This window comes from Hippoglossus hippoglossus, chromosome 7 (genome assembly GCF_009819705.1).
Source record: "Hippoglossus hippoglossus isolate fHipHip1 chromosome 7, fHipHip1.pri, whole genome shotgun sequence".
Lineage (NCBI taxonomy): Eukaryota > Metazoa > Chordata > Actinopteri > Pleuronectiformes > Pleuronectidae > Hippoglossus > Hippoglossus hippoglossus.
This window is the reverse complement of record NC_047157.1, coordinates 1,187,287-1,213,259: the sequence shown is the minus strand read 5'-3', so window position 1 is coordinate 1,213,259 and position 25,973 is coordinate 1,187,287. Positions and strand designations below refer to the sequence as shown.

The 25,973-nt window shown below is 40.9% G+C and overlaps 1 protein-coding gene across 2 annotated transcripts; it reads right to left on the bottom strand.

Moving 5' to 3' along the window:
• Nucleotides 1–2,852: 2,852 nt before the first annotated feature.
• Nucleotides 2,853–25,508, bottom strand: LOC117765137 (solute carrier family 2, facilitated glucose transporter member 1-like). Of its 2 annotated transcripts, XM_034591447.1 has the most exons (10): nt 25,187–25,508; nt 22,418–22,510; nt 13,384–13,544; nt 13,057–13,297; nt 7,088–7,250; nt 6,146–6,333; nt 4,049–4,153; nt 3,862–3,963; nt 3,572–3,775; nt 2,853–3,418 (listed from the first exon to the last, which is right to left on the bottom strand). In XM_034591447.1, exons 1-10 carry the CDS (start codon nt 25,202–25,204, stop codon nt 3,212–3,214), a joined length of 1,482 nt encoding a protein of 493 aa, XP_034447338.1. In that variant the 5' UTR covers nt 25,205–25,508; the 3' UTR covers nt 2,853–3,211. The 2 variants fall into 2 exon arrangements, with proteins under 2 accessions (XP_034447338.1, XP_034447339.1); XM_034591448.1 differs by lacking the exons at nt 22,418–22,510; nt 25,187–25,508 and having other exon boundaries at nt 13,057–13,293; nt 13,384–13,436.
• Between the last annotated feature and the right edge of the window lie 465 nt (nt 25,509–25,973).

The window sequence follows — 25,973 nt, the reverse complement described above, 5'->3', positions numbered from 1 at the left end:
ATGCACGCTCCCTCCCTGCCGCTGCGGGGCGCTTTACCTGTTATAATGGCGCGCAGGTCGTTAGGCGACGTCATGCGCCCCGTATTTAAGGAGGCGGCCGTGCTTGGCTCGCCCTCCTTCCGTTTACGCTCCTCTCCGGTGGGTCTTTACGTTAGCATGGAAGAAGTACTTTTGTTGCCGTGGCGGAGTTTGGCGTTTTGGTGCAACAGCCAGCGCCTCCCTTAAATATCCCCCTCATACGCAGTGCGACTGACCGCTGGTGTGGGATCGCTCCTCCGGGGACCTTCGGGGTCTGCTTGGTAAGTAACGTTGTCTGCCTATCTCTTGCTTATCTTACCCCAGCTGACTGTTTATGTTATGCTACAGCTGGATTCAGCTACGGCTGGGGAGACTCCCACCCTCCGGGTTGCTGTGGCTGTACCTTGGCTTGACAGGGTGGTGCGTATGGTCCCATTAATCATCAAATTCTGTTTTTGTCCTTTTAAGTACTAAATTTGTTCATTCGCCTTCCTAGAGGCCCTGCTCCTTCGTCGGCTGTCATTGGCCACCACAATTTCCTCTTCAGCTCCTAATAACAGGGAGCGATGGACGTAGAAACCATTGAAACCAAAAATGTTGGTTTAACAAGATCTTAAACTATGAACTTCTTACTCCTACAAGCGGTCTTCAGACCCTGGCTCTTCCACAAGCATTTGTAAACATACAAAAAGATGAGGTCAACTATCTAATAGGAGAAAGGCCCGGAAGCAACGTTCTGTGGAAAAGGGAATTTCACAGCACCCTTTCTCTGTTTTCTCCAGTCATGCTGCACCAATTACATTTTTTTCCCACATTTCTGCTGCATAGAGACACAAGTTTAATTAGAAGGCAATCCTCCCAGAAGTGAATTACTTCTTTAAATCCTATAATATTATACAGCTGTAGAATTGAAGAATTTTTTTTTTGTGATTGTCAATAGTCAAGTATGTATTAAGAGATATATAAGAGTGCTCTTGAGTGTGCGTAGATTCTGTTCTTGTATAAGAACAAATTCCAGATAAGAAGACATTGGTGGATGTCAGTCTTCCTTAAAACTGGGTGAGTGGATTTAGGAAGAAATGTCTCCTTGGTGACAACTACAACAACCACAAAGGAAACAGAGTATGTTCATATCAATTAAAACAGTACACCTAATGTTTCCAAATGGATTTTTATTTAACTTAAAATAAAAAAAGGAAATTACTATCAGATACTAGTAAACAATTAATTTACTGAAGATTCACATTTTCAATTTTAAAGAATTTGTCTATATAACTTGTATTATGTGTTTAAATATGTACAGTCTAATTCCACCCTGCTGTTTCTGCTGCAGTACATCACAGCCTCTCATTTGCTTCATTTAGCCGCTTGTTTCATTTTAAAAACCTATGGGATACAATTTGAATTAAAAAAGGGAAGTGCATATCAGAAATGGAAAAAACAATTACATTTCAAATTTTTTACTGAAAGTTAGCATTTTCCATTTTGAATAAGAATATTTCCATATAGTACAACTTGCAAAATGTATATAAATATTTTGATTTACTTTAATCCTATGCGATACCATTTTCAGCGATGCAAGTAACCTAACCAATCAGCAAGTCCATGATTATTCACTCTTGCAGATGGATCTCTCCTCCTTCTTGAAGACAGATTTCCATCTGTCCTTAGTCAAGTCCGGTCATCACAACCATTTATCTTAAATGAGTCAGACCCTGCTGAAGGATTTTTGTTAAACAAGATGGCTGTGCGCTGATGTGAAGAGGTGTTAAATTAACTGTTAGTAAATCTGTTAGTACATTTTTATAGGAAAGACAAACAAGTGCACTTACACCATTTGTTGATATGTCACACATTTCATTGCTTTCATTAATTTGTTGGTTGGTCTATACCAGGGGTCGGCAACCTTTACTATCAAAAGAGCCATTTGGCCCCCTCTTCCACCAAATACAATTTGTCTCGAGCCGCAAAACATATTTGATAACACAGCTTATAAAATGTTATATATAGTTATACTCAGTGTTGTGCCAGTTCACACTTAAAATTAACTAGTTCAGAGTTAAGTTCATGCAGATTAAAATGAACTAGTTCACGTTCATAGTTACATTTTTCAAATTTTGAACTAAGTTCACGGTTCCTAAAATGAACTAGTTCACGTTCATTTGTTCCATTTTTTATTGGAATGATTTAGGTGACAAACGTACGGTCATGTATTTAGTTAGTAATCGATGGTGTCGGATCATGTCTGTGTGTCGCTCCGCTCATTTTAACACTGAGTCCTGACTGTGAGCGTCACTTCTCATGTTGTACTGAGCACAACATTTTGACGAGTCATTTTTCATGATGTTTAAATGCAGCCTCATAAACTCTAGAGCGAATCAAACAAACACTAAGTGACTTCATGTACTGATCAGGTCCTAATAACTAGTGATGAGTATTTATTAGTTCAAGTGAGAGCAGGTCAGAGTAAAGGAGGACACAGAAACTCCAGCTCGGTACAAACCAACTGCAGCTTCTGCTCTGATCACTGAGCAGCTGAGACCAGAGAAACTCTGTGTTTCACTGTTCTTCTACAAAGTCACTGACCGGCTGCTTCACGAGAACGAGCTCTGATCTCACTGCGTGTGTCGCTCTGAGCCAGTGAGTGGGGGCGGAGCCCCGGGGCCTCTGTGTGTGTGTGCGTTCGCTGTCTGGGAACACATACAGACACATTTTCTGTCTCGTTGGAGTGAACGTCATTCATGTTCATCATATGAAAACTGATTTGTTCAGTTCATTGTTCGCGAAAAATATAATTCATGCACAACACTTTACAGTGAGCCACTGCAGAGGGTTGCCGACTCCTGGTCTATCCAATTGTGTTGAGGGGCATTTTGAGCTACAATCTTGGACACTCAAAATGAACAGAGAGGTTTCAGACAAATTAGCAAATTTGAATTTGTCTGGTGATGCCAGGCTACAAGGAAAATGTCAAAAACAGACTTCCTTGGCTACAGACTGGGCCCAAAGTAACTAACAGTGGCTTCAGTCAAGCTATCCATCTATATATTACTGTATTTTCCAAGTCTAAACCCTTTTATGTAAAAATATCCCAAAGATTAGTGTTGTGGAAATTTTACATTAACATTGCTCTGACAGTGTACCACAAGTGTAACAGTTAACATTGCTGCATGTGAGTCATTTATTACAGCTTTCAAAGGTCAGGGTCATCCCCCCTGAGGGTGTTGAACTCTTCAGGGGCCGAGTATTTGTCAGCACCCTGACCAGCTGACTGTCGAAATCCTGCAGCAATCTCATCAAAGCTGCGGCCCTTGGTCTCTGGCACCTTATAGTAGGTGAAGACGAAGAAGCCGAGCAAAAATACAGTGAAGATGATGAAGACATATGGACCACAGAGTTGCTGCATCAAAGACAAAATTTCGTTTAGATTATGAGCACAAGCATCAGTGTGTATATGCAGTGCGACAGGCTACAGTTAGAAATATTAATGGCATTTGTCGATTGTAATATATGTATAATGCTGACAGGATTTTACATTTTGAAATTATCTTACCTCAATATACTGGAAGCTCATTCCCACTAAGAAGTTGGAAGTCCAATTTGAGAAACCAGCAACCGCAATGGCAGCAGGCCGGGGCCCCTGGTTGAAGAGCTCGGCAACAATGAACCAGGGGATGGGGCCAGGGCCAATTTCAAAAAATGCCACAAAGCTGAATATGGCAGCTATGCTGACATAGGACATCCATCTGAACTGGTCCTGAGGAACAGAGCACACCACAGATGTATTCAGTGTCTTTATTTGAAAAAATAACAGATTAGGTAAATATAATATCTAAAACGTACCAACAATGCCATGGCAACAGTTAAGAAAATAGCTGAAATTGCCATTCCCATCAATCCAACAAGCTGAAGCGGTCTCCTACCAACTCGCTCAACTATAAACAACTGCAAGAGAGAAAGTATATTAGTACAGAATCGTGGAGGGAGACACTTGGATGGATATTTATCATAAAGTTCTTTTGTGACTTACGGAAACCAAAGTGAAGGCAGTGTTGACCACGCCTGCACCAATGGTTGCGTAGACAGGCTGGGAAACACCTGCTCGTTCAAAGATCCCAGTTGAGTAATAAAACACCTAAAGAGAAAAGATTTGTTTATTTCGATTTATTTTGAGTTTGTGTTGTGTGTGTACGACTTTCTCTGTGGACTAAACACCTGAACAAGGAAGTGGATTTCCCAGAACTACAAAGAGAGCTGCCTATTGACTTGTCTGCTATAAGAATGAATTACTTGATACTTGATTGTCTTAAGACTCAGTTTGTAATGTGATAGAAAATCAATGAATGTAATGATTTGGTAAAATAATCAATCCATCTATCCACATTATATAGTACTTTTCAAGTCTTGATGACCATTGAGCACGTCATGTTAAAGTCTTTTGCCCTTCTCCCATTCAAACACATTCAAATGTGGATGGTCCAGGGCCTACTTTTCCCGATGGCTTGCTACTCCATGTCCTTGTGGAAATCTATGCTTCTTATACACAGTCCATGGGCGGGACAAGCTAGTGAAAGAGTGGAACTCACTATGCAAGAGTCCCGATCACACAACAGCAAGTCATGTACTGTGAACTGCACAGCAATCCAACTAACAAAAAATATGTTATCTGAACTTGGTACACCGGTACAACAGTTATTAGAGGAGAACAGAATCTTGTGCGTCACCCAAAGCCAAAATAACACATATTTAAGCTGGCGCACTTACCTCATACATGCTCCTGCCCCAAACTTAACACACACATGACCTCAGCCAGCACATGGTCTGACTGTATTTCATTTTTGTAGGAGCCACAGCAGCCGTTTTGAACCACACACATATACACACACCTGTACAAAGTGAGTACATTTTTAGTAACATTTAGTTTTTTTGTTTGTTGCTATTATTCTTTTTATACTTAATGCTTTACTTTAACCTACATGCTGTGAGTTTATTGTTAAATATGGTGATTTTGTTATAGTTATTATCTTAATTATGAATCATGTGAAGCAATTTTTTACCATCCTCACACATCTTATCAGCTATTCGTTTACCATTAGAATAACAGCACATCTCATTCCACACATACTCTCTTCTCTCCTAGCAATACCCAAGGCCAGGTCATAGATAAAGGGCAGACCAGTGGCTAATTGTGATGTATATGCTCAGGGACACAACGTGATTTAGGTATGCATGCTTTAGGTTCTACACTCCAATAAGATGCAAACATGTAAATGTAAGATATAGAATGACAGCATCTCTAGCCTTTCATGGACGTGTTGTTGGAATGGGTGATATGAGGTGGGGAGGGAAGGAGATAAGTTGGTGTGCTGGGTGAGACATCTTCGGACTTGGGGGTGACAATTGCTCATGTTACTCTGTTAACGTTGATATGGTTCCACATTCTAGTCTCCTTGATGCAGCAAGTCTACATTAAACTCTTCTGCCTAAGACATCAGCTGCTGCCTGAGTTCTTCATACTCCTTGTCCATTATCATCAAAACGAATGAGAAAAAACATTACCCTGTATTTACAAAATACTTGGTGTCATTTATTTCTCCTCCTAAAATGTGCAGTTCCCCATCATCCTGTTATCTTCAACTGTACCGACATTGAGGTACCAATAGGACCCAAAAGGAATGAGTATTTTAAAGGTATCTATTAAATACAATGAAATCACATTGTAAATCACATACTGTATTATAAACTGTTGGCAAATACCAAAATGCAAAACAAGCAACTTCTTATATCATAGTTGTGGGTAGAGAAAGAGCAGCTCTTCCACTACTAACCTCTGACTTTTACTGCTTGACGCCTAATAACATGTTATTTTATTAGTGGGTAGTTTAACTGACCCATCTACTTCATCTACATATTGTGGGAAAAAAGGATCCCATGAAGAAGGATGGAATCCTCACCCTGCAGCGTTGGCAGTGAAATTGTATCACTGGGTTAAAGAGAATAAAAGAAGAGAAATCTATTATTGGAGTGACCAAAACAATAAATGACCGTAGATTGTATTGTGTGGCAGACCTCATCCATCTGACACTGATTTGGTACACAACAGTTCTCTCTTCGCCCGTGGACTTACAGCATTGATTCCAGACAGCTGCTGCGACAAATGCAGCATGATAGCAACAAAGATGGGTTGGCGGTAATTGGGGGAGCGGAACAGCTCTAGGATGGTCACCCTCTTCTCCCTCTTCATCTGCTGGCTCTCTTCCCTCATCTCCTCCATGTCGTCACCCACGTCGTCAGTGCCCCGCAGCTTGATCAAGACTGGAAGACAGTAGTTTGAGTCAGCATGGAAAATTATATATAAATATGTGGTCAAAAGACAAGGGATTAATCAAACTTTCTGGCAGCTACTTTGCCCAGTTCAGCTCACCACAGTTACTTTGAGACAACATTAAGGAAATTAGTGTATCTGGGTAGAAAATGTTTCTAGCTCTGGATGCAATTGGATAGACCAACAAACAAACCAATCAGAGCAATGAAACCTGTGGCAGCAGCAACTGCTGACAGCAATGCTGTGTAGAAGGGGAACAGATCTGTCTGCGAGGGTGAATAATCATTAGCTTTCTGATTGGTCTGGTTTCCAGGATACTTGCATTGCTGAAAGATTTGGATCCCCAAGGATTTTATGAATTAAGTAATGGGTTTAATGAAAGGCTGTGATGTACTGCAACAGAAAAAGCAGGATTGGTTTAGATTGTAAATATTTATATACATTATACAGAATAAATCTTACTCAAAATGTAAAATGTGAAACTTTAAAAAAAAATTTTTTTTATCTGGTCTTAAACATTAGCTGTAGTTTTCAATTGATATGATCTTTCTCCATTGCCAGTAAGGTGATTGTAAAAAAGTGGGCCACAGTATCACAATGCTCTCTGCAAGCACATTTATTTGAAACATCTTTTTTAGTTTTTAAAAAACATCAGGTCTGCGTAGAACAATGAGGAAAGAGAACCTTTTGACTATTTGACTCACAGTGTGTTTGTGTGTGTGTGTGTTTGTGTGTGCGTCTCACTGCTGCGGGCTTTGCTCTCCTCATTGCAGTCAATGAGGAGGTATCGGGGGCTCTCAGGACAGAGGGGCAGCAGGACACACTGCACCACTGCTGGCAGCAGAGTAAAACCCAACAGCAAGGGCCACAGGGAGGCATTCCCCATGATAGATTCAATTCCAAAGATCTACACAAAACACAACACATTGCTTACACATTTTATATACAACATACATGTAATTGAGCTGTCAGTGGTGCCCCCGGGCCTTCTGCTGTTTCAATTATGAGGCTGAAATATGCACCACTGTAATTAGTAATAGGCTAATTATGTGCCAATCGGCATGTGTCAATAGCCTGATGTGGTTAATGGGTTCTATTAACAATATCAAAGCCACATTCTGACATCAAAGAGTTGTTGTACCATGGTAGCAGAAGTTCTTTTTAAAACAAATTGAGGGTTGAGTTTAGGTTTGGGGTCTCAATAATTTCTTATTAAGCCCTTGGCTCTGAAGAAAACCACCAAGTTTATAGTCAAGCAGTTGAATGGTTGTAAAAGGAAATTAAGAGCCGAGAGACAGATAGACAGATAGACAGAATAACTGAGATTTCTCCATTTATTAGTAGGATTTTCATTTTCTGCATCTTCACACCAACATTCAGATATTCAAATTATGTGGCAGCCAAGAGCCCCCCACATGAGAAAATTAAAAAGTATTTTTCTCTTGGATTTATAACCTAATGTTTTTTAACAATGCCTTTATATTCCTACGTTTTAAGTGTAATGTGCTCATATTTTACTTGGATGATTTATTTTCTATTTGGGGTATTTTTATATTTGCATGGATAAATTGTTGCAGTACAATGGCCATGAGAGTCAAAACAAACAATCTGCTGTCTACTTCTTCTCCTCTCTTCTTGTAGTATCTACTACCTTCTCCAGTGTAAAGACCATGGCTCTCACTCACTCCCAGATGGTTCAGCTATTCACCGTGGTTGTAGACTCTCTGCCAACTCTCAAGATAGAACGCAGTTTCTGTTATCTTGAACCTGCACTGCTTTGCCGTTTTCTGTGACCAGTATCCAGTTGCCTGCCTACTCACTCCTCTGACTCTATGCTGCCTCACCTTCTCACCAACCAGCCACACACTCACCAGCCTGCTCACAAGCCATGCTGTCTACACCATTACACTGAGCCAAACCCACTTAAATGGTAAATGGTCTGTATATAGTCTAGCATATAGTATATGGTCTATATAGCACTATTCTTGTCTTGATGACCACTCAAAGCGCTTTACACAACAGTTATGCCGTCCACCCATTCCCACACACATCCATACAGTGCTTCTATGTGCAGCACTTTATCTATCACACATCATTCATACACTGCCGGCAGGGGCAATTTAGGGCTCAGTATCTTTCCCAAGGACACTTCGGCATGCGGAATGGGGGAGACAGGGATTGAACCGCCAACCTTCTGGACAGAGGACCACCTTTACCTCCTGAGCCCCTGCCATTACTATTCATCTGTGACAATAAACCCCTTGAGTTATTCACCACAACTCTGTCTATGCCTGGGTCCAATCATGAAACAAGCCATAAAACAAGAGGCTTTTCCCTTTCTGTCTAGAAACCACCATAACTAAATCCTACTGCTAAGATCCCTTCCCACTGGAAAGTGGAACACACAAAGGATGTCTGCTGAGCCCTCTCTTGCTTACATTGGCTATTAAGCCGCAAGCAGAGCTCATCAGATCCAAAACAATGATTAGAAGCTTTGATTTTGTATACACTACACATAAAATCTCTCTTTCTATGGACAATGTCTTGCCCAATATTAGCTATTTAGACACATTTCAGGTTCTGGAAACTCCTCAAGTCAATGGAGGGCCGCATTATTGCTAAACTTTCTGTCCAACTCCCCACTGACTGAGCAACTAGACGGGCACGATCAGAAAATTAATCAAATGGAAACATCCCTCAACAGCATGGAGTCAAGACTGGCAACTCTCAAGTCCACCTGCACAGCCCTGTCCAAAGAAAACAAAGCTTTCAAACTTAGGAAAATAGATTCAGGCGCAGCAACATTCGAGTTAACCGGTATACCTGAAAAAGCTGAGGGCATGCAGAGGCAGACAGAGCTTTTCCAACCCCTCCAACTGTCGACAGGGCACACAGGGTCGCCATCCCTTGTAGGAGACCGGAGGACCCCCAACGCCTGTTCATTGCACCAATCCACTGCCAGACCAAGGAGCGCATCCTGAAGCTGGTGAGGGAGGCTGGCTCCCTCTAATTCCGCAGGTCAGAAATACACATCTACCCCAATTACAGCGATGAGGTCTCAAAGAAAAGAGCAGCATCCTCCACTGTTGAAACACAGCTGAGAAATGACGGACTCGGGTATAGAATGCTTTTTCCTGCAAAACTCCCAGTCACTGACAAAAAACGGACAGACACTGGTTTTCCTCTCGTTCGGAGAAGTTTTCCTCCTTTCTCCAAGACAACCGGCGAAGCACATCTCCACACCGTCTGTTTCATAAAATAATGGTTGTGTGAAAACCCAACGGGTGTAACCACGTTCAAGGTATTTACTAAAGGTCGTTACGCTTCTTGGTTATCTGTATATCTCTCTCGCCCTGCATATTTTATACATAGAATTGTCTGACAAACACTCAATGTATAAAACTAAACCCAAAACACAGTTTTGTCAACACCGTTGCAAGACTATGAATATAATGTTGCCGTTTCTTTGTTCTGTATTGGATATGTGGCTGCGCTTCCTGTTACACACTCACAGACAAACACTTGGTCAAACATACACACATGCGCCCACACACACACACACACACACACACACACACACACACACACACACACACACACACACACACACACACACACACACACACAAGCGAATACACAAAATATACTGAAAGATGAAAATAAAGGAATTTAAAAGCTGACTGTATTATAATTTCATTTCTCATTGTAGTGTAATGGTACAATTTTATTGAAGTGCTGGGCAGAATGATCTTGTGTGTGATATGGTCTGGGTGTGTGGTCTGCAAACGGCACTTGGTCAGTCTCTGTATTCAGGGTTATGCTAGAGTTAGCTAATAAAAGTTAGCCAAAGAAACGACACATACCACTACACTTATCACACGTAGACACATATACGCACAGGCATGCTCAAACACAAAAACACACATGAGTACACAGACACAAGCACATGCAACACACTGACAGACGGAAATATAGGATGTTTAATGTCCCTAAGCATAACTCTTCAATCCTATAAGTGCCACTGTTTTGTTTTCAATATGTACTTATGATGTTGGTATTGTTCCATTGTTGATATTGCTCCAATTGCTAATACCAGCCCCCACAGTGTTTTGCACAGATCTTCATACTAAAATTTGTAATTGTTACCTATTGACTGTAAAAACCGAGTACTAGTGCAAGTCTGGCGTTCTTTAAACTGTAAGTGAAGAGCACTGTTCAACCCCCTCCCCCATCCCCAGCCAGATTCCTTTCTTTACCTGATGACTTTTAATTTTTATTTATTTAATTTTTATTTATTTTCTCCCACCTCTCTATTCCCTGCTCTACCATAGTCTACGTTTCCTACATCGCTCAACCCCATAGAGGACATGACTACTACATCTAACTACATTCCAAATTGGCACGTCCTTTTTGTATCTCTAAATGCAATGATGATTCCATGATGATTCTAATTTCATTAACAAGCTGTTCTCCACAATCCCCAGTGGTAACAATTAAAACTTGATAATAGGGGCAATTTATATTGTGTACCCAATGATATATTAGACAGATCCTCTAGCCATTGCTCTCAGACAATCTGAAAATTCTCAAATGTCTCAGACCCATTAAAACTCTTTCCCTCTATCCTCAACACCCTAACTCAATTTGGGAAAATCTCAGGACATAAAATAAACTTTGAAAAAAGTTAAATGTTTCATTTTATTCAAACTAATCCCTGCATCACACTTTCCATTTAGATCTGTCAGTAAGGGCTTCAAGTATCTTGGAGTTGAGATCACACCTGCTTTTTCCTCCATCTTCACTACGAATAAAAAAACCATTCTTTAATTAACACATTCAGAGTTGCATATCTTCATTCATCTGAAATGGTAGACCACAAAGTGCCCTTCAAAAACACCCTACCCAATTTAATTTCAGTATTGGGATTGTGATATAAAGTCTATATTACACTGGATTTAAAGAGAACAACCTGACAAACAAGAGGATTTGGTTCACATAGAAAATGCCAGCAGCTAGCTTAATCTAGGCTCTGTGGTATGTACCTCATCACTCCCCCCTCAAAGCCAATTTTGCTCCAACCCAGAATTTCGATGCAATTTAGAAGGCATTTCAAGTTGCAGACTAGCTACCTTCTGTGCTCTCTCTCCCACCAAGAATAATAATAACTTTCCACCTTCTCTAGCTTATTCCACCTTTAGAGCCTGGTGCTCAAAGGGCATCAAAAGATTTATAGATAGATGGCAATTTTAGATCAGATCAATTTTTAACAGCTCGCTCAATTATTCAACTTACTTTTTTACATATCTCCAACTTAGAAACTTAGTCTATAATATCGCTTCCTTTCCAGACCCTCCAATGAACAATACAATTGATCGTATTCTTTCTTTATCTCCATTTCACAGAGGTCTGATTTCTGCTCTGTACAACAGAATATGTGTAGCCGAGGGTTTTAATTTGCCTATCTGACAGGATATAGTAAAATAATATAACGGAAAATGTGTACTTGAACCAGGGCGGCATGCCCGGTTATTTTTCCATTACAATTCAAATCTCACTCAAGCAGAAGAACCACATTCATTGGTGATCCTACACATTAAAAGTCCCATATAGATACACTGCTTTTGATGACAGGAAATACAAATTCACTCAGGGGCAGGTTTGTGGTGCAGGGTGAGGGAGAACAGACGGAGATGGTGAGTGGGAAGTCAGAGCTATGAGGATCGAAAAGCGAAAGGAAGGCATTGTAGGATCAGTGGAATGCCTTCTAACTAAGTACTTCTTATCCACACATTTCCAGAACTTATTCTTGCTTATCACCTGCAATACAACAACAAAGGGGCGGTTACACAGCCATTCAAATTAAAAGCTAGGGTCAATTTGTTTTACTTTATTAACTTGATTTGGATGTGCCATGAGATTTATTTGTTTTGGTTTCTCTTTTGTTTGATTTGCATTATTCAGAAACTGATCCCCAGCAATTTAGGAGAATACTCCAGCTGTTTGCGCCCCGTGGTAAACTGTTTTGAAGCTATAATCACTGGGCATTTTTCATAACAAAAAAAAACTGCAACAGACATAACCAACATTTAAGTAGCTATGGATAGCTATGGTTCTCCTACCTTTGGAAGTTCGAACTTCTCACCCTATCTCTAAGGTTGAGTAGCCACCCGATTGATAAAACTAATTTTAGTTCCTTGTATTCAGTATATTTCAGTCACTACCTAGAAATCATGACAATAGGTGAGGGTCAGAACACAGATCGACTGATAAATTGAAAGCTTTGCCTTGACGCTCAACTCTGTCTTCCCCAAAACAGTCTTCTGCATGTCGCACTGACCTGCCTGTTTTTCTCCTGCTCCTTCTTACACACATTTGCCAACAATAACCCTAAATATTTAAACTCGATCTTACTATTTAAAAATGTTTACATGTTTTCCCAAATGTTTGTGCTTTTACCCTCAAGGCCACCGTAATTATTGGTTATGGTTTATTTTTGGAGTAATCTGTACTCTTCCTTTATCTTTGCAGTTTCATTTTGCTCAAAATGTGGCCATTATTTGAAAACATCTTTATCTGGAGCAGCCATAAATGGATTTGAGTACTTGTGTACCTGTAAATTACATCATTTTATTTGGAGATCTATGTTCTCATTCTACAGCTGTCTACAAAAAAAATGAAGAATGTGATTATGGTTAAAAGTTTTAAGATCTCACCTGTGCCATGAGAATGCCGATCACTACACCGAGCTGATGCAGAGTGCCTAATGCTCCGCGGAGAGATGTGGGAGAGATTTCTTCTACATACATGGGCACAAAGCCAGTGGAAAGACCAGAGTAGAGACCCACTATGAAACGGCCAATGATGAGCATCTCGTAGGATGCAGCCAGCTTGGAGAATCCCATAAACACAGCCGCAATAAAGGTGAGTACATTGGCCATAAGCATGGAGTTCTTCCTTTAAAGAAAACAATAGTATTCATTCATATGTCAATAATATGAGTAAAACATTTAAAATGATTCTGGTGATAGGAAGAGTCATACCTGCCAAAGCGATTTACGAAGACGCCAACAGAGAAGGAGCCGAACATTCCCCCCACAGAAAAGATGGCCACAGAGAGCGACCAAAGAGCTGTTAAAGTGTTCTGGGAGATGGGCTCTGAAAACCGGCTGCTCCACGTCTCATTGTAGAAGCTTTCAATAATCTAGAACACAAACAAACAAAGCAAACTCAATGTGTGAGATGAATAAAACAGATTCAACTTTGTTTTGTCAAGTTTCAAGCTTGTCAGTCACTACTTGGGGCGGTTGTATGTAAAAAACTGTACTGTAAAGAGCTTTGAGTGGTCATCAACACTAGAAAAGCGTTATATAAATACAAAACCATTTACCATTTACTTTAGATCAGACTGATCCTATCTTATCCTGATTAAGCTCAAAGCACAGCTGCATCAAAGTACAACTTCACAGAGCTGCAAGCATGTCTGTAGATTGTTTGACTCCAAATAAATATGTTGATTAACATTCTGTGTCATCCCCTACATCAGTGGTTCTCAACTGGTCTGGCTTCGGGACCCACCATCACCCCTTAATGACAAGCCGCGACCCAATTGGAGGAACATTTTCAACTTCTCAAATTTATTTAAAGGGGACATATCATGCAAATTCCACTTTGTTAGTGCTTCTACACGTTAATGTGGGTATCTGGCATGTCTACCAACCCAAAAACTCTGGAAAAAAAACACTTGCGCATTTTGTTATGGTTCCTCTAAGTCAGAAACGTCATGCTTGAGTGACTGGAATGAGCTTCCTGTGTATTGTGTCGTCACAATACACTGGAAGTCTCCCTACATGGCCTTGGCCCACCCCCTACCTCATCCCCCACCTCACCCCCACACTCGTTACGCCGGGTTTACGCCGCGCTGCCGTTCTCAAGTGCGCAGCCGCCTGGCTGTTCACACGGGACGCGCATTTCTCCGCTGGTCAGCCCCATAGACTGTATATATAAGGTCAGCCCGCGATTCTGCTTTCTCCACTTGTTGTTGTACCCGTTGAATGTCGGGGTTCGGGGGTAAATGATGGTCTTCATAGCCCCCCCCACCCCTCTCTTTCTCTCTCTGTCTATCTGCTTGTGTGCTTGTAGTGGATGGGCAGATGGGGACATTTAATTATGTGATTGGGAAAATTAAAACTCCAGGACAACAGAAGGGGAATACAAAGTATGGGATGCATATTTGATAATTTATATCATATAAAATATGTAATTTAGATCGTTTAAAATCACGGGGGGAGAGGGGGGAGGGGGGAGCTGGCTCATTAGCATTTAAAGGAACAGGCACTCCAAACAGGTCACTCTGTGGAGGGCTGTTTTATACAGGGTAAAAAGGGTGCTGTTTTAAATGATCCTTGTGGTATTTTGACCAAAGTATGTTACAGACATTTCATTAAGACCCCAAGGAACCATATCAACTTGTGGTAAAATGGGCATACAATGTCCCCTTTAATAAAAAGATGGTTCAGTTTGAACCTGAGATAGTACAGAATATCACAGTATGCCTTTTACACTCAATTAGCTGCATTTTAATTAAAGCCAAAAAGTGCATGTTAAGGACACAAGGTAAAACAACATACATAACAATTCAGTAACTTCAGCCTTTTTTAACGGACCCAACAGTGCTTTCATGCACAAACTTGAAATAAAAAAGTCCAACTACTGAGAAGTAGTTTCAAAAAGACTCAAATTATTTAGCTTTAGCTGAGAATACTCACTCACTAAATCTATGACAACCAACAAAACTGATCCTATTCACACTCCTTAACAAATACTGTTGAGGAGTGTGAATAGAGGGCACTCCGCTGCATTAAAAATCCCCTTCAAAATAAAAGCACAGGATTTTTTTCTTAACATTTTTTTTTGCCCAAGCAAAGGCCTGCAACACACTGAAAACGGGTCCGCGACCCACTTCTTGGTCGCAACCCACCAGTTGAGAATCACTGCCCTACATCACACTCTTATCCCTCTACATGTGGGCTGGATATGGATCACTCCAGATTTTCTTTCATGTATTCATTTATTTTAGGTATTTAGCAATTTATTTAACTAACCTATTAACTCTTACTTAAAAATTGTGATAAAACAGGTGAGCAAATATTAACATATATTAAACCAAAAGCACAGTTCCTGTTTTCATTGTGAAATAAAATGTTCTGCCCTGATCTTCTGTCAGATTACATCAGCAAATGCATCGATGACGTCGTACAGGAGTACAGGAAGTCCAGGTACGCGCTCCAGAGTGCTATTAGCAGTGCCAAGAGACTCTACAGGGACAAAGTGGAGTCTCACTACCGGGGCTCCAACACAAGGAACATGTGGGCTGGACTAAAAACCATCACAGACTGCAATAGAAAGACCAGCAGTGCTGAGGTAGTGTGTGCATCTCTCCCAGAGGAACTGAACACCTTTTATGCTCGCTTGAGAGCAACTCCCCGGCTGTGGAGATACAAGAGGCCCAGGAGGACTGCTGCCCCCCTGTAATATCCAGGGCAGATGTGTGGAGATCACTTAACTGGATTAACACACGCAAGGCACCTGGACCTGATGGCATCCCTGAGCTCTAAAGGTGTGTGCAGATCAGCTGGCAGATGTGTTCACAGACATTTGCAACCTGTAACTGCTCCAGTCTGTAGTCCCTGCATGCTTCAAGGAGACCATCATTGTCCCTGTTCCGAAGAAAAAGAAAACCCTCTGCCTGAACGACTACTGCCCAGTAGCACTCTCCTGTACTCCCTGTTCACGCATGACTGCGTGGCCACCCACAGCTCCAACACCATCATCAAATTTAATGATGACACGACCGTCATAGAGGAGGTCAGAGCCCTGACATCTTGGTGCTAGGACAACAACCTCCATCTCAACGTCGGCAAAACGAAGGAGCTGATCGTGGACTACAGGAAGAGACAAGGAGTAGAACACGCCCCCCTCTCCATCGACGGGACTACGGTGGAGAGAGTCAGCAGCTTCAGGTTCCTTGGGGTCCACATCAGTGATGACCTGACCTGGACCCACCAAACAGACTCCATCAGGAAGACGGCCAGACAGCAACTCTTCTTCCTCCGCAGGCTGCGGTGGCTCAACATTTTTTCTTTAGGTGTATATATATTTTTTTATATATATATATATATACACTACCGTTCAAAAGTTTGGGGTCACCCAGACAATTTCGTGTTTTCCATGAAAACTCACACTTTTATTTATCAAATGAGTTGCAAAATGAATAGAAAATATAGTCAAGACATTGACAAGGTTAGAAATAATGATTTTTATTTGAAATATTAATTTTGTTCTTCAAACTTTGCTTTCGTCAAAGAATGCTCCATTTGCAGCAATTACAGCATTGCAGACCTTTGGCATTCTAGCTGTTAATTTGTTGAGGTAATCTGTAGAAATTTCACCCCACGCTTCCTGAAGCCCCTCCCACAAGTTGGATTGGCTTGATGGGCACTTCTTGCGTACCATACGGTCAAGCTGCTCCCACAACAGCTCAATGGGGTTGAGATCTGGTGACTGCGCTGGCCACTCCATTACAGACAGCATACCAGCTGCCTGCTTCTTCCCTAAATAGTTCTTGCATAATTTGGAGGTGTGCTTTGGGTCATTGTCCTGTTGTAGGAGGAAATTGGCTCCAATCAAGCGCTGTCCACAGGGTATGGCATGGCGTTGCAAAATGGAGTGATAGCCTTCCTTATTTAAAATCCCTTTTACCTTGTACAAATCTCCCACTTTACCAGCACCAAAGCAGCCCCAGACCATCACATTACCTCCACCATGCTTGACAGATGGCGTCAGGCACTCTTCCAGCATCTTTTCACCTGTTCTGCGTCTCACAAATGTTCTTCTGTGTGATCCAAACACCTCAAACTTTGATTCGTCTGTCCATAACACTTTTTTCGTATCTTCCTCTGTCCAATGTCTGTGTTCTTTTGCCCATATCAATCTTTTCTTTTTATTGGCCAGTCTCAGATATGGCTTTTTCTTTGCCACTCTGCCTAGAAGGCCAGCATCCCGGAGTCACCTCTTCACTGTAGACGTTGACACTGGCGTTTTGCGGGTACCATTTAAAGAAGCTGCCAGTTGAGGACCTGTGAGGCGTCTATTTCTCAAACGAGAGACTCTAATATACTTGTCTTCTTGCTGAGTTGTGCACCGGGGCCTCCCACTTCTCTTTCTACTCTGGTTAGAGCCCGTTTGTGCTGTTCTCTGAAGGGAGTAGTACACACCGTTGTAGGAAATTTTCAGTTTCTTCACAATTTCTCGCATGGAATAGCCTTCATTTCTGAGAACAAGAATAGACTGGCGAGTTTCACATGAAAGTTCTCTTTTTCGGGCCATTTTGAGAGTATAATCGAACCCACAAATGTGATGCTCCAGATACTCAACTAGCTCAAAGGAAGGCCAGTTTTATAGCTTCTCTCACCAGCAAAACAGTTTTCAGCTGTGCTAACATAATTTCAAAAGGGTTTTCAAGGGTTTTCTAATCATCCATTAGTCTTCTAAGGCGATTAGCAAACACAATGTACCATTAGAACACTGGAGTGATAGTTGCTGGAAATGGGCCTCTATACACCTATGTAGATATTTCATTAAAAACCAGACATTTCCACCTAGAATAGTCATTTACCACATTAACAATGTATAGAGTGTATTTCTGATTAATTTAATGTTATCTTCATTGAAAAAAACTGTGCTTTTCTTTGAAAAATAAGGACATTTCTAAGTGACCCCAAACTTTTGAACGGTAGTGTATATATATATATTTTATTTTATATTTAAATTTTTTGATATTCTATTCTATATTTATTTTTATTCATATTTTTTGCCTGTGTAATATTTTGAGCATTTCTAGAAGAGAGCCTGTGACCCAGGCATTTCATTTCCACCGACTGATAAATGTAATTGTTGTGCACATGACAATAAATTCTTGAAACTTGAATCTTGAGATACATTGTGTAGTACTTTCTCAGCTGACTTCACTAGTCTTTTACACTAAACCAGGGGTCGGCAACCCGCGGACCCTCTGAAGTGGCTCCCTGTACAGCGTTGTGCATGAATTTTTTTAATCATCATCGTATCAGGCCATCATGTGAAATACCAGGAGCGGACTAATGTGTGTGTGTCTGTGTGCTCCCAGACAGCTCACACACACACACAGGACCCGGGGCTCCGCCCCCCCGCCCCACTCACAAATTTTATTTGGTGGAAGGGGGCAAAATAGCTCTTTTGATGGTAAAGGTTGCCGACCCCTGCACTAAAACATCAACTACGTTCTGTAAGAGTAGAATGGGAGGTAGAGCCTTCAGCTACCAGGCTCCTCTCCTGTGGAACCAGCTCCCACTCAGGGTTCAGGAGGCAGACACCATCTCTACATTTAAGGTTAGACTTAAAACCTTCCTTTTTGATAAAGCCTATAGTGGGTTCTGGATCAGGTGAGTCCTGAACCATCCCTTAGTTATGCTGCTATAGGCCTAGACTGCTGGAGGAACTCCCATCATGCACTGAGCACTGCCCACTCAGCTGACGTTCTCTGACTTGCTATTGTTTAAAAAGAACCCAAAATATTTAGACTTCCATTTAGATTTATCCAAAGGAATCCTTTCAGCCCCTCCTTGCAACTCTCTCTGTCTATATTTGCTTTACACACACACACACACACACATATTGATTTATTGACAAAAGACACTACTGTATAGACGTCTTACGTGGCTGCCTCCCACTCCACAGCTGCAGAGGCTTCGTGTGCTTCCGTTTCGTCATCCACCATGGCTTCCAGCGGTCCCATGATGGTGACTCAGGTGACTGCCGGTCCTTTTTAACCCAGTGTGAACTCCACTTTGAACTGCAGGCTGCAGTCTTTCCCACCGACCGTACCCGTATCGCCTTCATCATCTCCCATCTCAGCGGACGGGCGGAGACGTGGGCCACGGCAGAATGGAGCCGCAGATCACCGGTGTGTGATAACCTATTGACTTTTACTAAGACTGTCACTAGTATTTTCCAACTTGTATCTCCGGGCAGAGAGGAGGCAAGAGCATTGGTTAACCTCCGTCAGGGTAAACAGAATGCCACAGACTTCGCCATTGATTTCTGTACGTTAGCGGCAGATAGCGCCTTGAACCAGTTAGCACTTTTCGATGCTTTTCTTCATGGTCTGGCTCCTCAATTAAAAGATGAGCTAGCTCCTCTTGATCTGCCCGAAGACTTGGATTAATTGATTGCTCTCGCCATTCGTATCAATAAGAGACTGTTGGGCCGGGAGAGAGAGAGATCTAGAACTGCATTGTTTCCTCCTGCTCTACGTCGACCTACGCCAGATCCTGCGTCTTCTCCTGTGACAACAGCCACCCGCTCCGCTAGCCATACACCTATCCCGGAGGAGACCGTAGAACCTATGCAACTAGGACACACACGTCTGTCGGTGGAGGAACGCCGACGTCGCCTCCAGGAAGGCAGATGCTTCTACAGTTCTGCCAGCCTGGACATCTTCTCGCCTTGTGTCCGCTAAAAGGATCGGGCTCATCATTGACAAGGGCTTTGGTGAGCCAAACCCACATTAACTTGGGTTAATGTCTATCCCTGTGTTTATGTTTGTATTTGACCTGTTCCTGTGTTTCATGATTTCCCACTCTGTGTTTCTTTCTGTGTTTCATTCTATGTTTAGATTTATGTTTCCTGTTTTATTTTGTAGTTTCTGCTCCTTGTGTGTTTTCCATCTTGACTTCCTGTCTTTGTCCTGTTTCCCGCCCTTGTGATTGTCTGCACCAGTCCTCATGTGTTCCACCTGTGTTCAATTGCCCCTGCCTTCCCTGTGTATACAAGTCTCTGTGCTTCCCCTTGTCCAGGGCCAGTTCGTCTCGTACTGCACGCAGTGTTCCAGCGATCTCACCAAGTCACGTTTTCTCGTGATCATTTTGACTCCCTGTGTACTGAACCCTGCCTGGTAATAAAGACAACTTCTTTTTGAAAACTGAACTCTGTCTGCAAGTTGTGCTATTGGGTCTCAGTTCTAGTAAGAAACCTTACATTTGGGGTGGATGCCAATGCAGAAAGGCCAAAATATCACAAGCAGCTAGTTTGTTTAGGGGCTGCGTTGGTCTGAAAATGTGAATCAGAGAGCCGTTCAGAATTAGAGCCGCAGATTATATCAAGTGGGGGAGCTTATTGAAGTAGTCTTCCCCTCCAACCTAAGAATCTGCCCACAAATTCAGATCTTTGATAATTAACGTTCACATTATTCCCACAAGTGCTGGACCTGGAGGGATATGTTTAAGCAAGCCAAGCACGCAACATGCTCTGTTTCATCTTTACACCAACCCCCAGCCTCAGAGGACAGAATAGTTAAGTGGATTAAGTGTACTTATCATGGGAAGTTAATGTCCCAGCTACAGTCAGGAAAATTCTGATGGTGTGTGTGCAGTGATCTGCAGTAGAGTGTTATCATCTGGCTGAACAGCAGACAAAGGCACCCCTAAATCCCAGCTATCACTATCTCAGCCCTGCCTCACACAGGAATCTCACCCTAAAAACGTGCAGCCTAGGATCGCCACCAGCAGCCCTACATGGCACGCTCCTGTAAATTAGTGCAAATATTGATCGCTCAGGTGGGATTCTTTACCACAACAATCAAAGAGCTCTGCTCCTCAGAGACACATGTGCCCATTCACACTGCTCTCCATTACTTCTCAGTTATAACCCTCTATACCCTCTATATCTCTAATCTTCTCTACCTTCCTCTCCAACAGACAGACAGGCAGACAGGCAGACAGACAGACAGACACACACAGACACCCACACGCACACACACACACTGAAAGTGTTGTTTTTTTTGCATATACCAGGCCCTTTTCCCCTCCCACCGTCACAACCCAACCGGCATCTGACTTAGTCCTTACTCTGAATCAACTCTAAGGAGCAGTAGAGATAGACTGTATATTATTGTCTTAGCAGTGTTAGACCTGTTTCAACATGCACCATGAAGCCATTTTGAGAGTTAATGTGCCCACTGTGTAAAAAAAGAAAACTGAAGTTGAGCTGGCCTTTTCTGTAAGAAACATGGGTGACAAAATTTATGTTTTGGAGGAAATTATCTGGTTGAGAAATGCCAATCAAATACTTATCGTTAATATTAAGAATGCCAAAGGGCAGGTAAAAAACATATTCATGTAACATCTCCATTTATCCAAATTTTCTTTTAATTAATAATTTAATGAACACAAATACAATAAACAAATTTAGTACTAGAATATATCTGATTTGCTTTGAGACAAAGGCCCTAGCTGACATTTTTAAGTGCACCTGGTCCTGGAAAGAATTCTGCAGAGTCATCGAGACCACCATCAGCCTCACGTCTGTTTTACACCCTTATTCCAATGGACACACTGAGTTCTAAAGTGATGCCCTGCCGTTTCTGCTGCCAAACTGTTTCCTTTTCAGTGTGTCTTCATGTTCTTGTAGCACTATACACATCATCATTCTAATCTACACCCAGTGGTGGAATGCAATAAAATATATTTACTTCAATACTGAACTACAAAAACTTTTAATGTGTCTGTACTTCACTAAATTAGATTCATTTTCGGGTACTTTTCACTTCTTCTCCACAACATATATCAGCATCTGTATTTTATACTCCACTTCATTTTAATAATGCATTGTGTAACATGTTCACATTGTTTTTGTATATATATATTTTTTAAGTAATCAATAACAAGAGGGGAATTGGTCCACTGATCCATTCAAAGCGAACAGGTTACATTAGACGCTGCCTCCTTCAATGAGAAAAAAACCCACCTGCAGCAGCGGGAGCAGCAGCACTCACTGCTGAAGAACCTTACAGGGATTTAAAAGAGGCTACTACCAAGAGTAATACTTTCATTTTACTTTGCATTCTCACTCACTTTAATAATGTATCGTTAAAATTGGAAATTGTAATACATTTTTTGTCAAACATATAATATAAAAGTTTGTTTCTGTTGTTGCTGAAGAACATCTGGCATCACAATGACCACACAACAAAGTACTCACATTCTGAGGAGCATTGATGACACCTGTGTTGTAGCCAAACTGGAGAGAGCCAATCACAGCTGTCCCTACAGCCATCATCAGATGAGGTGTCACCTGTTATTAGAGAAGAGAAAGGCAGATAAAAGCCTACATTTAACAAGCTCAATGATCCATTCATGTGATTAAGGTCCCAAGGTTTGAAATCATTTAAACAAGAGCATTTCTTTTTATCCTGTTGAATCAACAACACAAAAAATCCATATGAAAACAGGTCAAAATAGAGTTGTATATGAAATGTATCACCACTCCTTAAGGTAGTGGGTTCTTCAATTCAGACACTGACAAACACTGGGATAAAAGGATGAATCACCTCATAGATTTACTTTTGGCACAAAATTTGATTCCATTAGTGGTTGAGTATAAAGCTGAAGTTAGGCCTGGTTAGCCAAATGAGACATCAACACGACCCCTTTTCTCTTTTATACTTGAGGTGCATCTTCTCTTAAATGATAGGTATCACAGAAAAATACAACAACCACAACAAAAAAGGCAAAAAGGAACAACAGTTTTGACACCGGCTTGCTTCCTCCAGGAGCACTGTTTCAGGCTTGTGTATGCGTCTTTGCTTTGACAAACAGTCGCAGTGTTTTTTCCTGTAGAATGCCTTATCTTTACCAACATTCTCTGCAATTTCCTCCAGGAGCCATCTGGTAATCTCTGTGGCAGAGAGTTAATGACATTAATGAGGGGTCACAGAGATGTCTGTAGAGAGAAACCTGATGTTCTCAGACTCTTGCCTCCAGCCCAATCCATGGACAAGGACGGGCACTGCGAACATATACAGGGCTTAAACCAGAGGCAGCAGTTGGCTAACATTACTGACATTAAGTGACAAGTGCCAGGCCCCCAAGCCAGAGTTTCTAATTAAAGTGATTGTTGTTACCATGTTTCTCTGGAAGGTCAAAGGGCTCCAGACATTTTGATCCTGATCGAAGTCATTTTTATAACAAGTATCTGATTCAACCTAACATTTGGTTTGGATGAGGAAAAGAAGTACACAGTTTGAACAATATGAATACTATATGAATAATTTTTCTGGTGCAGTTTGTAACAAACAAAAGCACTTTCTTCAGGTTTTTTCAACCTCTCAGTGTCTAAAGCACCAGAGACAGTTGTTAGAGTAGACTATAGAAGTGTTCTATGCTTACTTACATTAGATTTGGGTTCTTTACTAATTTGTCGCTATCCAGTGATTCATCATGTAATCGTGTTTGCTTGTTTAAACAAGACTTGTTCTCCTGGAGTGAATGAGAGCTCAGTGGTGCAAATTAATGGCTCCAAGCAATTCTCGAGAGATCACTCTCTCCACTTGAGTTATTGCCTTTGTTAAATCTGAGTTAATCACAGTCTCATACTGGAATTTAATGTCATCAAGATGATAATGAAAGTAGTGCTCAAGCTTTTTTCCTCGTTTGAATATTTCTAGATTTTCGAGAAAACTCTTTGAGACAAAGTCAGACTAACTTGTTTTAATTAAACTGAAAGAACCACTTACTTCCATTTTCTATTTTAAAGCTGGAACAATGTGACTAAATTAAGTTAATACAACTCAGTTTTAAGTGAAATTGACAAGTACATATAAAGTAAACAGAAGTTGAGACTAATAATTTAATTTAATATTTAATATTTAATATAATATTTTTTTCAGTAAGATCAACTTGTGAAATTTTACAGTGTAGTTTGGAACCCATTCAAGCAAGGATTTGCAGTAAATCTTCTTATTTGCCTTGAACAATCAAAAACAAACAGGCTTAGCAGATTAGCCATGTTGTTGATTGAGATTGAAGCCCAGAGGTTGAAAGTAGTTGAGTGCTACACATATAGCTGTGTGCCTATAATTAGCAATGAAGTGTTCAGTGTTCTGGCAACTGGGCCTCCAGTTTTGTGTAGTGCTTCAGTTAAACTAATGTGGATAAAATAATATAATACATACAACAAATTCCATTTAACAGGTTTGGACATTTAAATACACTTAGAGAAGGTGATGAAATTCAACAAAGTACATTTACTCAAGTACTAATGCACAATTTTGAGGTAATTAACTCTTGGTACATGGGGATATTTTACTTTACTGCACTCCACTACATTAATTTGAGTGATCTATTGTATTTATATTGTATTATTTATATTTATCTGTAATGGGTTAAACAGACAAAGCACTTCAAATCAACTGTCTTGTATTAATGTAGAATATTTTGTTTAATATATTGATACTTTCATGAACTAAAGGGGTTGATTTTTTTCAGTCACCACAGCAACAATAAAATGTCAGATTTGTTAGTGTGCTGTTGATTGACACTCAACCCACAATCCTCAAAGGCAAAGAAGCTGCTCAGACATGCAAAAAATAAATAAAAGACATCCTGCTGTTGGTGAGACACAACCAGAAATTTGTGAAATATGCTTGGAAAACTATATGTGATCACAACATTTTTAAAAATACATTCAAAGACTTTATTTTTGTAATTGGCAGTGGTTGTCTCTGCTTTATTGATGTCATGCGAAACAGGTATCATTTCCTTCTAAACAGGAAACTTGACTTCTTGTTGATTTCTTACACAGAGCTAGCCTACAAAACACTATTAAATGAAATAACAACATTAGTATAAAATACTGTAGAATTGAAAACATTCAAATAGAGTATGCGCTATGAGACACAAAACAGTTACTTGTGCCTATTTTAAATTGGTTTATTAAACATGACATATGTATTGATCATAAAGCAGTTACCTTGTCGTGACACTCCATGCTGGCTGCGAAGAAAACTCAGAAACTCCAGACTTCACTTCTTCACACTGTCAAAATCCGGATCATTAGTAATCTGTCAAGTAAATATGTCTACTTTCAACATGTAGTCATGATGCTGTATGAAGTATCCTTTAGTCCAACATCAGTGTAAACAAATCTTTCTCAGTTGTCCCCTGTTGCTTCCTCCATTCACCTGCTGCAGTAAGCAGCTTACTGACGTCACCACTAAGTGGATCATTATGGGCTGCAGCCTCAGGGGGAGAAGGACAATCATTGTGTAGATAAGCTGAGAGAAAAACACAACTTGTATCTTCAGAGTATCAATCAAATTCAATCAAATTTGATTTGTATAGCCCATATTCACAAATCACAATTTGTCTCATAGGGCTTTAACAGGGTGTGACATCCTCTGCCCTTAACCCTCAAAAAGAGTAAGGAAAAACTACAAAAAAAACCTTTTAACAGGGTAAAAAGAACGTAGAAACCTCAGAGAGCCACATGTGAGGGATCCCTCTCCCAGGACGGACAGAAGTGCAAAAGATGCCACGTGTAATGGAGATAATCAGAAAGATAAAGGTATTTACAGCATTGATTAGAATAAACACTTTGTAGCATAGTGGAAGGTCAATGAATTGATGGATTATTGTCAGTAATGGTTGAGTATCTGAGTAGAAATATTATATATCAAGCAGTCTTGTTGTAATCATAGTCTATGGTCAGCAGCCACCACGATCATGATCCACCATTACAATCGGATGCCACTATAGTC